Below are 14605 nucleotides of genomic sequence, written 5' to 3'. Positions count from 1 at the left end.
TAAACATAATTAATCTCCTATTTGAGATCAACAATTTTATAATAATTTCAATCTTTTAATAAATTCTATTATTTAGAATAAAATGTTTAATTTTTTATATATTAAAATTTTATTAAAAAACTTAAATAATTTATAATTTTATAAAAATTTATAAAAATTAATTTCTACATAGATTTTAAACTCCACTATTGTTGTGTAATATTAATATATATATAATTTAATTAAAATAAATTCATATTCATACAAATGGATACTTGATAATCGTAGTAGATTAAGTCAAATATATATTAACCGGTCATATATCTGCTCGTTAATTCTCACTAAACGACACATGATGTTATGATGTTTTATTGAGAATTTGATGTTAGCTGGATTTTTGTTAATTTAATAATATTTGACGTAGCAGTGGAGACGTATATTAATTTATTGGCCGATCTGATAAAAATTATATTTTAAATTAATAATTTTAAATAAAAAAATATTATATATTTTATATAATATTATAGTTTTATATTATATAATTTTTTATATTATATTATAGTTTTTTTATATTTTATATTTTTATTAAATTTGAAGACGTGGATAAAAATGAAAATGGAAAAGTAAATAATGGGATTAATAAAAAAATTTTTGAGCATAGTGTAATCTTCCACAAGCGCACCAGCATCAGCCTACAAGCATAGACGATCAGTTCCAAAAAGCTGAATGGAAATATAATAAATACAAACATCAACCCAATAAAACCATAACATGCGCCATTCTCTGTTGATTCTGAGGGTTACCATCAACACCAATACGATTGTGACATATGATGCATTGAAACTCCAGTTAAACCACGCCATGTCAACACCACCTTCTTCTTCTTCTTCCTTATCATTTGATGGCGGCGTTGGTGGAACTTCAGCAGCATCGCAGCTCCTGTTAACTATTGCTCCACAAAGACCAGGGTTACCTCTGTAACTGCTTTCATCGAAGGTCCCAAATTGGCCTTCATCAGGGATTCTACCTGACAAATTGTTGTATGAAACATTAAAAGTTTCCAAAAAACTCAGGGCAACTAGTTGGCTGGGGATTTCACCGCTCAAGTTGTTGAAGCTAAGATCCAAGCTTTCCAAGCTCTCTAAATTTGAAAAACTGATTGGAATATACCCTGATAGGTGATTTTGAGACAAGTTCAACGATAGAATTTCATGGAGGTCTCCAAATTCTGAAGGGATACTACCATTTAACTCGTTGCATGATAAATCAATACCTGCCAGTAAGTTGACGATGTCACCCTTGTAGGGATTGAATTTATACTTCATTGCAAATTCCACTTCTACTTCTTTTGAAGAAGACATATGAAACAACTCTTCCACCTCAAATTCAAGAGTGCCATCGTATAGAGAATAATAAGAGGTAAAAGGCAAGAAGTCCCCCAAGCTTTTAGGTGTGTACTCAAAATTATTATGTTCTCTCACATTCCCAAATGAGATATTATTAAAGCATGAAGGTATGGAACCAGAAAGCAAGTTACGTGAAAGATCCAATATGCTCACATTTCTCAATTCAAGAGCTGCTCAGGATGATGACCGCCTAATGGATTCCCTCCCAATGAAAGCACGCGCAATTCTGAAAGCTGATTGATCCAAGTTGGAAGGTTCCCAGTAAACTTGTTATCCCTCAGGTCAAGTGCCACTTAGACTATTCTTTTGTAGAAATAGAAATTGCAGCCATAGAGAATTGAAACAAGAAGGCAGAGACCCATGCAACCTATTTTCTGACAGGTCTAAAATTCTAAGACTTACCATGTTACATAGCTGTAGTGGAATTGTATCTGATAGTTTGTTATTTGACATGTCCAAAACAAATAGTTCGGCGCTGATGCTCGACGACTCTCCTCCTATGCCATTGAAGTTGTTGTTTGATAGATACAAATAATATAAATCAGTACCATTCCCAAGTATACTTCCAGGCAACACTCCTGAGAAATTATTATAGGACAAATCCATGTAACGTAGTTGTCTTATCTCACCAACTGAAGATGGAACCTTTCCATGAAAACTATTCCTTGACATGTTTATATAGCACAGATTTGAGAGAACCAAACCAAATTCCTTAGGGAGTTGACCTGTGATCTTGTTGCTTGAAATTTCTAACTTAACCAAATCTCGATGATTGAAATTTGGCAGCTGAAATGATCCTGTGAATGAGTTGTTCATCAAATTCATAACTTGTAACTTTGAGTTATTCTGCAAGACCCAACTGGGGAATGCTCCAGTCAGCTTATTATGAGAGAGATCAATGAAGTTCATGTCATGCTGATAGAGAAGAAAACTCGGAACTGTTCTAGTTTGGACATTTAAGTGGCAGTTTGACAAGTGAAACAGCTTCAGTTGAAACGTAGGAAACCATGTAGGATTCTGTGTGTCCACTTCAAGCTTACTACTTCCTGAAGAAAGTTCAAATATCTCAAGCTTGGAGTGGTTAGCCAAAGCACTAAATGAGAATAAGCCTTGAAAGTTATTTCCAGAGAGAACTAAACACTTGAGGGACGTAAGCTCTGCCACTGATGGGTCGCACTTGGGTCCACTGACTCATAGGGGACACTCTAACCTAGAGACAATCAAATCCAACCTCTCGACGGCTCTCGGAGCAATAAAAGAATGAGATGCACCAGGGTCCATTAAGGCATAAACATCTGAACAACCAATGATGAGATTACCTGACACCACGGTGTTTGATGCATTTGCCTCCTGTTGTGTCATGGTGAAGATCCGCGCTGGAGCTGATGGACCTTCACCCCTGAAACCCGCTGAAGAAGAGGCTGCCCCTCTCCCTCTCCCTCTGCCTCTGCCACTGGCCTGCGTCGCGGCTGGAGCCACTGGCCGAGCCACACTATCAGAAGCTGTCTGCTGGGACTGTGCCGCATAAGCTGCAAAGGATGGATTCCATGTTGCCGGCGAACTGATTTGATGAGAGATCAAGATACTGGAGGCTGCTTATGTTTCTAAGACATTGAGGAAGTGGGCCTGAGAATTTATTATTTTTGAGATCCAACTCAGTGAGTCTTTTCAATCCACATAATCCTACAATAAGAAAAATGCCTATGAAAATGTTGGAATCACCTTTTTAGTACATGGGTAGGGTTATACGAAATTACCTTCTGACCCTTCCAAGGAATTATAACTTACATCCAACGTTTCCAAGTGTTTCATATTAGCTAATTCTTCTGAGCCATGTGATTGTGCAAAAAGTATAGATTAGAGATGAAATCAATTAAAACGGTGTCGTTCAGAATGGATTAATGTCATACCTGTGCTAGGAGGCAATTGACCAACCATTCCATTGGAGTTAAGAATTAATGTCTTAAGTGATACAAGATTGCTTAGAGCTGACATGGCACTGCCGTTCAAGACATTATAGCTAAGATCTAAAAATTTTAGCTTTTTCAAACTTGATAACCTTTCAAAACCTGCATTTAAATAGTTAATCACTTTATAATTGATGATTTTTTGGCATTTCGATCAATTGGTTAGGATGTTATAAAGGCAAAAGAAAGGCTAAGACCACCTTGACTTAGGTTGCCTGAAAGACAGGAGATGTAGGCAATGAAATTGAAAAGACAGGAGATGTGAAGTGAAATTTACCTTCCATTGAGAGGCTCTCCAATTCATTGTAACTTAAGTCCAAGGTTTCCAAGTTTTTTAGATCAGCTAATTCTAACACATGTAATGCCACTAATCAATAAATCATCATATCGTGAATATAAGATACATCATTATCAATAATAATAATAATAATAATAATAATAATAATAATAATAATAATAATAATAATAATTTTACTCATAAAAAAATATTATTATTATAGTTGTAAAATTAGACCTTCAAATTTTAATTTTTATAACAGTTAATTCCTTTAATTCTTAATTTAAATATTTATAACAATTTAGTCCACTTAATTGGATTGAATTTTTCGATTAATCGATTGACTAACAATAAATTTTAAAAGTGATTATTTTATTAATAAAATAAATTAAATTCAAGAACCGAATTGTTTATTATTAAAAAAATAAGGATTAAAATGTAAATTTTTTAAAACTTTGAGCACTATGCTATAACTTAGCCTATAATTTGAAATCCTAAAAATTCTTCGCATACATTTCTCTTGTTACATTCATTCAAAAAGCTGCCACTGTTTGCCTAAAAGAAAGTTCATATTGGATTATCAAATGTTAAAATCTAGTTAGTGTCTGCACGGGAATTGATTCAATTTTCCTTTAATAAAAATAATGTAAATGTAGTATGCATAGTGAAAAAATTTTAGAGCATAAAATAAAAATAGGTGATGCAGAAAAATGGCGATGTAAGAAACTCACCCTTGAAATGAGAACCGACCATTCATGTTGTTGTCTCTGAGAACCAAAATCTTGAGTGATACAAGACAACTCAAAGATGATAAACTACTTGTATTAAAGGCGTTACTACCAAGATCTACAACTTTTAGCTTTTTCAGACTTGATAATTTATCAAAACCTGCATACCATATAGAATATTTTAATAATCACGAGCTATAAAATAAAATAAATAAATAAAATTTCAATTTTTATATGTTGAAAACTCATTTAGATTGATGCATATTCTGGTGGATTGATATGCAAGAAGAGAGAGAGCAGTTAAATGGGTTTACCTTCCACTGAGAGGCCAGTGATTTCATTACTACTTATCTCCAAAGTTTCCAAGTTTTCCAAATAAGCTAAGTCTAAACCATGTAATTTCGTAAACAAATTAAGAAAAAAAAAATTCAGATATCATATTCTATTATTGGGTCATAAATTATGTAGTAAAAGTTATTTCATAAATGAAATAAATATGTAATTTATGAATTAATATTAGGTCATTAAGCATTATTACAGTGCCAAGAAACATGCCCTTGATAGGGAACAGACCAACCAGGGCGTTGCCACTAAGATTTAAAGTTTTAATTGATGTAAGAATTAATGACTTAAGAGGTTATGAGGATGCAAATATCCCTCTGGAGTTATAAGGCGGGATGCCATGTGTTAGAGCTGTGGAGAGATAAGGTGTATTATTGTAAATATGTTTAGTTTGAATAAGTCTTAAGATCCCACGGGTAATGGGTTTGATTACCTGAAATAGCTCAGTCATTTTCTCCACTTTCTCCACTTTCTCCTATTTAGTTGCTACAGCAGTTGTTATTATTTTTTATTTAAAGCAGTGTATTATAACTCATTGTATTATCTGAGCTACATTCAATAATATATTATTCACTTCTTCATAATTTCTTGTTGGTATCAGAGCTGGTTCTATCCGCTCCCATGGCTTCTCCTACTTTGAATGTAGCTAATTTCGTAACTCTAAAACTTAAACAGACAAATTACCCACTTTAGAGAGAACAGGTCCTGAGTTTAGCTGAGAGTCAGGAATTATCCGATCACCTTGTGAAGGATTTTCCAGAAGATCAGAAGTTCGACCCTTCTCCAAATCCAGTTCCAGAAAATTATCAACCACAACAGTCAGATGCTTTTAAAACTTGGCAAAAGTCCGATCGATTGCTTCGAGGGTGGATCTACGGGACTCTCAGTGAAGAATCTCTGGGACTTGTCATCGGATTAGAAACTGTGAGAAATGTGTGGAGCGCTTTGAAAGAAGCCTATGCTCAAGACTCACAAGAGAGAGAGTTTACCCTTCGACAACAGTTAACGTATTTTCGAAAAGACGACAACAACTCTATAACAGAGCATTTACGCTTGTTTAAAGAGATTTGCGACAATTTGGCTGCAATTGGTAAAAAAGTGCCCGATGGTGAGAAAGTCTTCTGTCTTCTCACTAGCTTAGGTCCACAATACGAGACCTTCACCACTACTATGCTCAAGCCACCACGACCTAACTATAATGAGTTAGTGTCACAATTGAAAAATCATGATCAACGGCGGAATTGGTTCTCAAGTCAGACCAATACTTCGCTGGAACAGATCGTGTCACATGTAGCTTTCTATGGGAATCAACAGAAACACACAAATCCCAGCTCAGATCGACGCTTCAGTTTCGATTCGCAAGGATGAGAATTTCAAGCCCAGCAGACCCGAGGTCAGAATCAGAACAAATGGGGGTATTCTGCCCAACGCCGTCCACCACCACCAGGCCAGAGGCGAATGACAACGGGAACTTTATAGGGATGAAATTTATCAATATTGTGGTAGAAAAGGACATATTGCTAAAATTTGCTGGTGGGTTTCTAAAGGATAACGTGAAAGCCCTCCACAAGCTCTTGCAGCTCTCACACTCGACAATGGAGTTCACGATGCCGACTGGGTAGCTAATTCAGGTGCGTCCAATCACATGACAGGTAACAAACATTTGTTAAAAAATATTAGTAGTTATCTTGGGTCTGATTCTATCACAATCGGAAATGGTGCGTTCTTGCCAATTGATGGTATTGGTATATCTTTTTTGAAACAAAAGTATAATCTGCCTCTTTCTAATGTGTTGTCTGTACCTGATTTAAAACAAAACATGTTGTCAATTAGTCAACTAACTGATGAGTGTCCAGTAAACTGTGAGTTCTCTAATGTTTCTGTTTGTGTTAAGGATCGGGAAACAGGGCAGGTACTTTTGAAAGGGCCAAGGAGGCGTAATATGTATACATTATCTGGAATTCCTGAGGCCTACTTCTCGAATCGGTTTAAGGCTGGTACTGCTGAGCTTTGGCATCAGAGATTAGGACTGTAACATCCTCTGAGCCCATACCAGTGAATATTGTCCGCTTTGGGTTCACGCCCAGCGTCCTTCCCCTCATGGTTTTATTTCTGAGTCAAGGGATTTACTACCTTGTCTTCCCAAAACGCGTCCACTGGGTGTCCAGGGCTTGACCTTATAAGGCCCCCACCCTTTCAACCTCTTTCCGATGTGGGATACTTTAAATTCACCTACAGGGGTATTACATTCTTCCCCCCATAAGGTCTGAGCGTCCTCGCTCAGCACACCGTACTCATGAGGCCCAGGCTCTGATACCAATCTGTAACATCCTCTGGGCCCATACCAATGAATATTGTCCGCTTTGGGTTCACGCCCAGCGTCCTTCCCCTCACGGTTTTGTTTCTGGGTCAAGGGATTTACTATCCTGTCTTCCCAAAACGCGTCCACTGGGTGTCCAGGGCTTGACCTTATAAGGCCCCCACCCTTTCAACCTCTTTCCGATGTGGGATACTTTAAATCCACCTACAGGGGTATTACAAGGACACCCACAAGCTTCGGCTGTTTCTGTTTTATTCAATAAAAATCTAGTTGATGTAACAGGCTCTTTGCGTTCTAAGTTTTTGTGTGATAGCTGTCAGTTAGGCAAATTAAGTAAAATGTCTTTTAGTGCTTCTGAACATACTAGTTCTTCTGTTTTTGATAAAATTCATTGCGATTTGTGGGTCCAACGCCTGTTATTTCTTTTGCTAAGTTTAAGTTCTATGCTTGTTTTGTTGATGATTTCTCAAAATATACCTGGATTATTCATCTAAAACCAAAATCTGATTTCTTTGCTACTTACTTGGCATTTGAACAATTTATATTGCGTCAATACGGAAAGCAAGTTAAAGTTTTTCATTCAGATGGAGGAGGTGAGTTCGTTAATAATGCTTTGTCTTCTCATTTTCTCACACATGGTATTAAGCATCACATTTCTTGTCCATATACTCCTGAGCAAACAGGTGCCGTTGAACGGCGACATAGAGTAATTCGTGAATTAGGATTAACTATGATGTACCATAGTCATGTACCTTTATATATGTGGGTTGAAACATTTCAAACAGTTGTCTTTCTTTTAAATAGATTACCTACTACTGTTTTAGGAAATGAGACTCCTTTTTATATGCTTCATGGTTTTCATTTTGATTACAGTTCGTTGCGTATCTTTGGTTCCAAATGTTTTCCGTACATTTGGGACTCTAAGGCACATAAGTTTGATCCAAAGTCTTGCTTATGTGTTTTTTTTTTTTTTTGTTATAGTGAGAAACACAAAGGGTATAAATGTTTTTCCTAGAACTAAGAAATTTATTATAAGTCGTCATGTGTCTTTTGATGAGGCTGTTTTTCCTTTCAAATCTACTTCTGCTGATCCATCTTTTGCTCTTCAAGTTATGAATTCGTGGTTGCCTGCTTCTTCTAGTTTATGTACCGACTCTGATGAAAGTAATCAAAATGAGACTATTTTTTCCTTCTTTACAGGGGAGTGTGCCTTCTGAGATTGCTACCTCGCCAGACTCTTCTCATGCTCATAACACAAGTATTCTGCCGTCTGAAGGTGAAGCCACACAGGTCCAATAGCCTGCCGCAGTTGTGCCTTCTGCGGTGGTGTTGCAGCCCTCATCTACATCCTCAGTTCTGCAGCAAACAGCAGCTGATTTCACTGCTGTTCAGTCCCCAGTTCTGTCACATGTTACTGTTCCAGTGCCAACGGATGTTCCGGAGACTAGTTCGTCAGTTTTAAACCAAGTGGTGGTGGTGGCAGATTCGTCTGCTCCTGCACAAAGTTCCTATCAAGGTCCAGAGGAGCTTCGGATTGCAGACCAGGTGCAACAATGTTCAACAATACCAGACCAGCAATTGTTTGTCTCGAATGACCTTCCAGAGCAGCCCACAGAGACACATTCATTGGACTGTTCAGTAAGTGAATCTCTCGTTTCTCAATTTGAAAAATTATTATTAACTGCACCAGGTAATTCTGCTTCTCTTGATGATACTATGTTTGATGAACATGCTTTGAATTTACCTTCTTCACATATTATGATTACTCGGTCGAAGTCAGGAATTGCTAAACCCAACCCCAAATATGCTTTGAATGTTACTGTGTCTCCGTCTATTCCTCCTAAACCTAAGAGTGTCAAACATGCCCTTGCTCATAGTGGGTGGAAAAATGCTATGCTTGATGAGTTTAATGCCTTAATTAAGAATGAGACTTGGACATTAGTTCCTCGCACTGCTGATTTAAATGTTATAGGGTATAAGTGGGTCTATAAAGCTAAGTTAAAACCCGATGGCACGTTAGAACGGTTAAAAGCTCGTTTAGTTGCTAAGGGTTTCCATCAACTTGACGGTGTCGATTACACTGAAAATTTTTCACCCGTTATAAAACCTGGTACCATCCGTTTAGTTTTAATTGTTGCTTTAGTTCGGGGTTGGCCTATTCGTCAACTTGACGTTAAAAATATTTTTCTGCATGGTTTCATTTCTGAGAATATTTATATGGAACAACCTCCTGGAATGATTTATTCTGCGCATCCCTCTTATGTTTGTAAGCTTCAGCGTGCATTGTATGGATTAAAACAGGCACCGCGTGCCTGGTTTGATCGATTAAGTGTTTTTTTAATTAAATATGATTTCTATTGCAGTCTTGCCGATCCTTCTCTTTTCATTTTTCATTCATTGACAGGAATTTTGGTCTTATTAATTTATGTTGATGATATGCTCCTCACAGGCTCTTCCCCTCCTCTAGTTTAATCATTCTTGCAGGTCTTAAATTCTGAATTTTCTATGAAGGACCTCGGTCCGTTACATCATTTCTTGGGCATTCAGATTCACACTACACCCACTGGGCTCCATTTATCATAGACTCATTATGCTCATTCTATTCTGAAGCGTGCTCAAATATTAGATTGTCGGCCTATGCCTACGCCTTCGGTACAAAAAACAGTTTCCACTCCAGATGACACAACTGTTGATCCTCGCTATTTCCGGGGCCTTGTTGGTTCTTTGCAGTAGCCTTGTTGGTTCTTTGCAGTAGCCTTGTTGGTTCTTTGCAGTATCTTACACTGACCCGGCCTGATTGATCAAGCATAATTTAGCCACATTTTTATTATATTTATTACTGTTTATTTACACATTTTTCTAGCTTAATTTGTGCTTTTGTCATGTTTTTACAGAAAAGGAAGAAATTGGAAAGTTAGAGAAAAAGTGAAGAAAAAGCTGGAAAAGTGATTGGGTCAAAGTGATTTGCCCAAATCACTCGCAGAAACTGGCCAAATCACTCGCAGAGACAGAGACAGAAACTGGACTGAATCCCAGAAAGCGATTGGGGCAGATTGGGCAAGTGATTTGCCCAAATCACTCGCAGAAACTGCCCAAATCACCTTGACAGCAGGAGTTGACAGCAGAGCGGGAAAAGGGCAGAAATTAGAAATTCAAAGAAAAGAAGTCCAAGTCCACTTCAAACACCACAAGATCAGTCCCAAGAGCCACGCCCTTCACTTAGAGAGTTCCATTCTCAATCAAATACAAAATCCAAAGAGGAATCAAAGACTACAAAGAAGACCAAATCAAATTGAGATTCCAAAACCCTAATCAAATTGGAATTGGGATTCTCCAGCTATATAAGGGCAACATCCAAACCAACATGGCATCATCTCTTTCAGCATCTGCCATCCTCGGAAATTCTCCAGCAACACAGCAGAAACTTTCCTTCTTTCTTTTCTTCTTTATTTTTGTATTTTAGTCACCATGAGTGGCTAAATTCATTATTTTCTAGTTGAAGTTGAGAATATTCAGATTTGTGATGAATTGGGAGGTTTAATACTCCATTGTTGAACTCTTGCTTGTTTCAATATTTATGCAATCTGATCTTTTCCATAATTATTACTTTGCTTTTAGAATCAATAAGGGCCCATTGCTTTTAAATTGCTTAAGTGATAAATTGTTTGAATGATTTAGGTCCGTAATTGCTTAAATTGTTTGAACATAAATATAATCAGTTGCATAACCTAGCCTTGACCACGCGGTTGGCAAGGATAGAATTGGGTTTCTCTAAGTCTTAATGCGATCAACGGTTGTTCGATGCTAAATGCCCCAAGGACGTTCCTTGGCAACTTGTTGATCAGTGTTTGATTAGCGAACGTTTCCTAATCAAACTAGAACTAAGGAGGAATTTGGATTGTGAGAAGCGTCTTCCACAACCAAAACTGATTTATTGAAATCAAATAGGAGTCTTTAATAATCAATGATCAATTCTGAACAAACTGAATTAGGCTCACACTTCAGCTAGAATCTATTTCCCATTGATATTCTCACTTATTTAAATTATTGTTCTCTTTTGCTTTTAGCTTTTAACACATCAAAACAAACCCCCCTCTTTTACTTACTTGTTATTACTTGCCTTAGTCATTATTAGGAAGATACTTGGTGTCAATTCCCTGTGGTTCGACCCTATTGCCACTATCTGCAAATTTATTTGTTGATTAATAATAGGTTATTTTTTACGGTTTCGACAACCGCATATCACTGATCTTTCTTTTAGTGTGAATTACGTTTCTCAGTTTATGCACACACCTGACGTCTCCCATTTAAAATTTGTTCGGCGGATTTTACGTTATTTAAAAGGCACTATTCACTACGGCCTATCTCTAACCGCTAACACTTCACTTGTTCTTAGTGCTTTTTCTGATGCAGATTGGGCTGGTTGTCCAACTACTCGGAGATCCACCACCGGCTACTGTACTTTTCTAGGTTCAAATATAATTTCGTGGTGTGCCAAGAAACAGAATACAGTGGCTCGTTCCAGCACCGAGGCGGAGTATCGAGCTATGGCTCATGCTGCCGCCGAGCTCACATGGTTGGGCTATTTATTGGCTGATTTACGAGTTCCCATCCATCATCCTCCAGCTCTTCATGGTGACAACTTAAGTGCCTTGTATCTTACTGTTAATCCTGTACTACATGCTCGTAGCAAACACATTGCTCTGGACTATCATTATGTAAGAGAACGCGTTGCTCAAGGGGTTTTAACTACTAAGCATATTCCGTTGTCATTACAACTGGCTGACATTTTTACAAAGCCCATGACAAAGGCTCGCCTGACTCAATTTCGTCACAAACTTTGTCTACAGTCCCGACAAAGTTTGAGGGGGGATAATGACTTAAGGGGTTATAAGGATGCAAATATCCCTCTGGAGTTATAAGGCTGGATGCCATGTGCTAGAGCTGTGGAGAGATAAGGTGTATTATTGTAAATATGTTTAGTTTGAATAAGTCTTAGTGGTTAGGATCCCACGGGTAATGGGTTTGATTACCTGAAATAGCTCAGTCATTTTCTCCACTTTCTCCACTTTCTCCTATTTATAGGGGTGTAAATGAACCAAACCGTTCGTGAGCTATTCGTCGATAAAAGCTCGACCGAGCTCGACTCGATTTCTAAACGAGCCAAGCTCGAGCTTAATTTTTAGGCTCGTTTTGTAAACGAGCCAAGCTTGAGCTCCATAATATTTGGCTCGTTAAGGTTCGTGAGTTCGGCTCGTTTCTGAGTTCATGAGCAGGCTCGTGAACAGTCTCGTTAAGTAAACTGAAATTACAATCATAAGAGAAATAAACTCAAACTCTGCATATACTTTCATGAGCCAAATCTAAATTTTCTAAAATTCAGCTCTATATAGTTTAGTTATACTCTTAAACTTGCATATATTTGGATCATTAAGATTTAAAAGCTCATCTTTATAAGTTTACGTGCTAATTTGTAGATATACTTATTTAACTAAAATTATTTTAGTTTTAAACTTATTAGTTTTAAATTAAAACTCATTATACATGTAAATAAATTAAACTACTCGTGAACTATTCAAGACTAAGCTCGATAAAAGCTCGACTCAGCTCGATAAAAACTCGACTCGTCTAAGCTCGTTTGCTAAACGAGCCAAGCTTGAACTTCTTAATACTCGGCTCGAGTTCGAAATGAGTAAAACTCGAATTCGGCTCGAGTTCGAAAAAATTTTAACGAATCAAGCTTGAGCTCTTCAAAGCTCGGCTCGGCTCGGTTCGTTTACACCCTTACCTATTTAGTTGCTACAGCAGTTGTTATTATTTTTTATTTAAAGCAGTGTATTATAGCTCATTGTATTATCTGAGCTACATTCAATAATATATTATTCACTTCATAATTTCTTGTAGAATGCCAACAAATGATAAGATACTATTGTTGAAGGAATTGTCACTCAGATCTAAGATCTGTAACTTCTTCAAGCGTAATGCTGCTCTTTCGGAACCTGCATAAACATGTATTTTTTAAAATCGAAATATTAATATATGATAAATTTTCATAATGAACTAAATAGTAATTTTTTAAAAATAATAATAATAATAACAGATTATATTAGGTTAAGTGGAATTATAAAAACAAAAACAAAAATTAAAGATAAATTAAAATAATAAAGATAGCGTGTAAGTACCTGCTTTGTCAATCCAACCATTAAACCAATTATTAGAAAAATCAAGACTGAGCAGTTCTTCAAAAGGATAAAACATGGAGAGATTTAAACTGCAAGTAATTCCAAGAGATGAATGCTTTGCGACCCAATAGAGAGAGAGATCAACGACACGACGAGATATGGAGCTGCACGTGACTCTCTCCCAATCACAACAGTCACTGGTTCCATCTTCAACCCATGAATCAAGATTGTCATCAACCTCACAGTTTGATTTCATGAAAGCCTTAAACTCCAGCAAACCTATCCTCTCTTTTTCCAGGCAAGCTCTGGATCCATTCATTTGCAGGAAAATTATAACGAGAAATGCCCATAATGAAAACTTCAAATAGAGCCTTTTCATTTGAAAATCAAGTCACTTAATTATTGCTGAGTTACAGATCATTAAATTTCTCAGCTCCTTCTTGTGTACAAACGCCCAGAATGGACAAAAACAAAAGCTTAGTTGAGAAGCTGGCCGGCCGGTTTGATCAGCATAATGGTCTTTATTAACTTTTTTGATTGCCTAATTAGAATATATCATAAATTAAGCAGTCGGCTAGTTTCGACATCGTCAGTTTATGATAGTGTTTACGATAAATTACACTTTCGACCTTGAAATATTATATTTTCAAAAAAAAAAACTTTATTTTAATGATTTATTTTTAAAATTAAAATTCGACTAAATTGAGTTGATTGACACTGATAATTTTTGAATTAAATCATATGAAATATTAAATTATTTTTAATTACTTTCAACATTTTAAAACAATTTACTTTAAATTTAAAGTATTTAATTGTTATATATATTAAAATAATTTACAAAATTTACTTTGCATGAGGGTCTTCTTAGAGTTGCTGTGAAGGTGAGAAAATGAAGTTTTTATAGTGTGTAGATATTAAACCTAGAGTTTAGAGTCAAAATAAGAGGAAAATCAGATTTTGATATCTCTCATGGCTAGGTCTTGTATAAGGGTCTTCTTCACGGAGGAGTCACCCCTTTTGATATGTTGATGGAAAAGGGTATGAAGTTGATGGGATGTCTTTTTCTCAAGCTTCTCAACATCCTTTTATCATGTTCTTTTTTAGAGTCATCACTGTTATTTTATGTCAATCTTTATTGGCGACCAAATTATGCAATCATCATATGGAAGAATTTTGTATGATATTTTATTTTAAGTGATGCACTCTTTTGTTTCATTAATGGTGATTAATCTTACTTTTCTCTTGAGATGATGATATTTGTACAATAATTATAAAATTATTATTTTAATATTATTAAGATAATAATATAAATTATTATAGATAAAATTTATTTTTTTATTATATATAATAATATATTTTAATAAAAAAATTATTTTATATTAAATACGAAAATTAACGCACTAT

General features: G+C 36.1%; 1 protein-coding gene across 1 annotated transcript; it reads right to left on the bottom strand.

Moving 5' to 3' along the window:
* Positions 1-671: 671 nt before the first annotated feature.
* LOC110607819 (receptor-like protein 9b) lies at positions 672-13580 on the bottom strand. The gene is given in 7 exon segments (XM_043955632.1): positions 672-1552; positions 1555-1679; positions 1681-2542; positions 2916-3068; positions 3143-3211; positions 3302-3454; positions 13202-13580. Coding segments are annotated over 7 exon segments (2622 nt in total).
* Between the last annotated feature and the right edge of the window lie 1025 nt (positions 13581-14605).

The sequence above is a fragment of the Manihot esculenta genome, chromosome 4, assembly GCF_001659605.2.
Source record: "Manihot esculenta cultivar AM560-2 chromosome 4, M.esculenta_v8, whole genome shotgun sequence".
In the NCBI taxonomy this organism is placed as follows: Eukaryota; Viridiplantae; Streptophyta; class Magnoliopsida; order Malpighiales; family Euphorbiaceae; genus Manihot; species Manihot esculenta.
The sequence above is the reverse complement of the archived record's forward strand: the minus strand, read 5'-3'. Positions and strand labels throughout refer to the sequence as shown.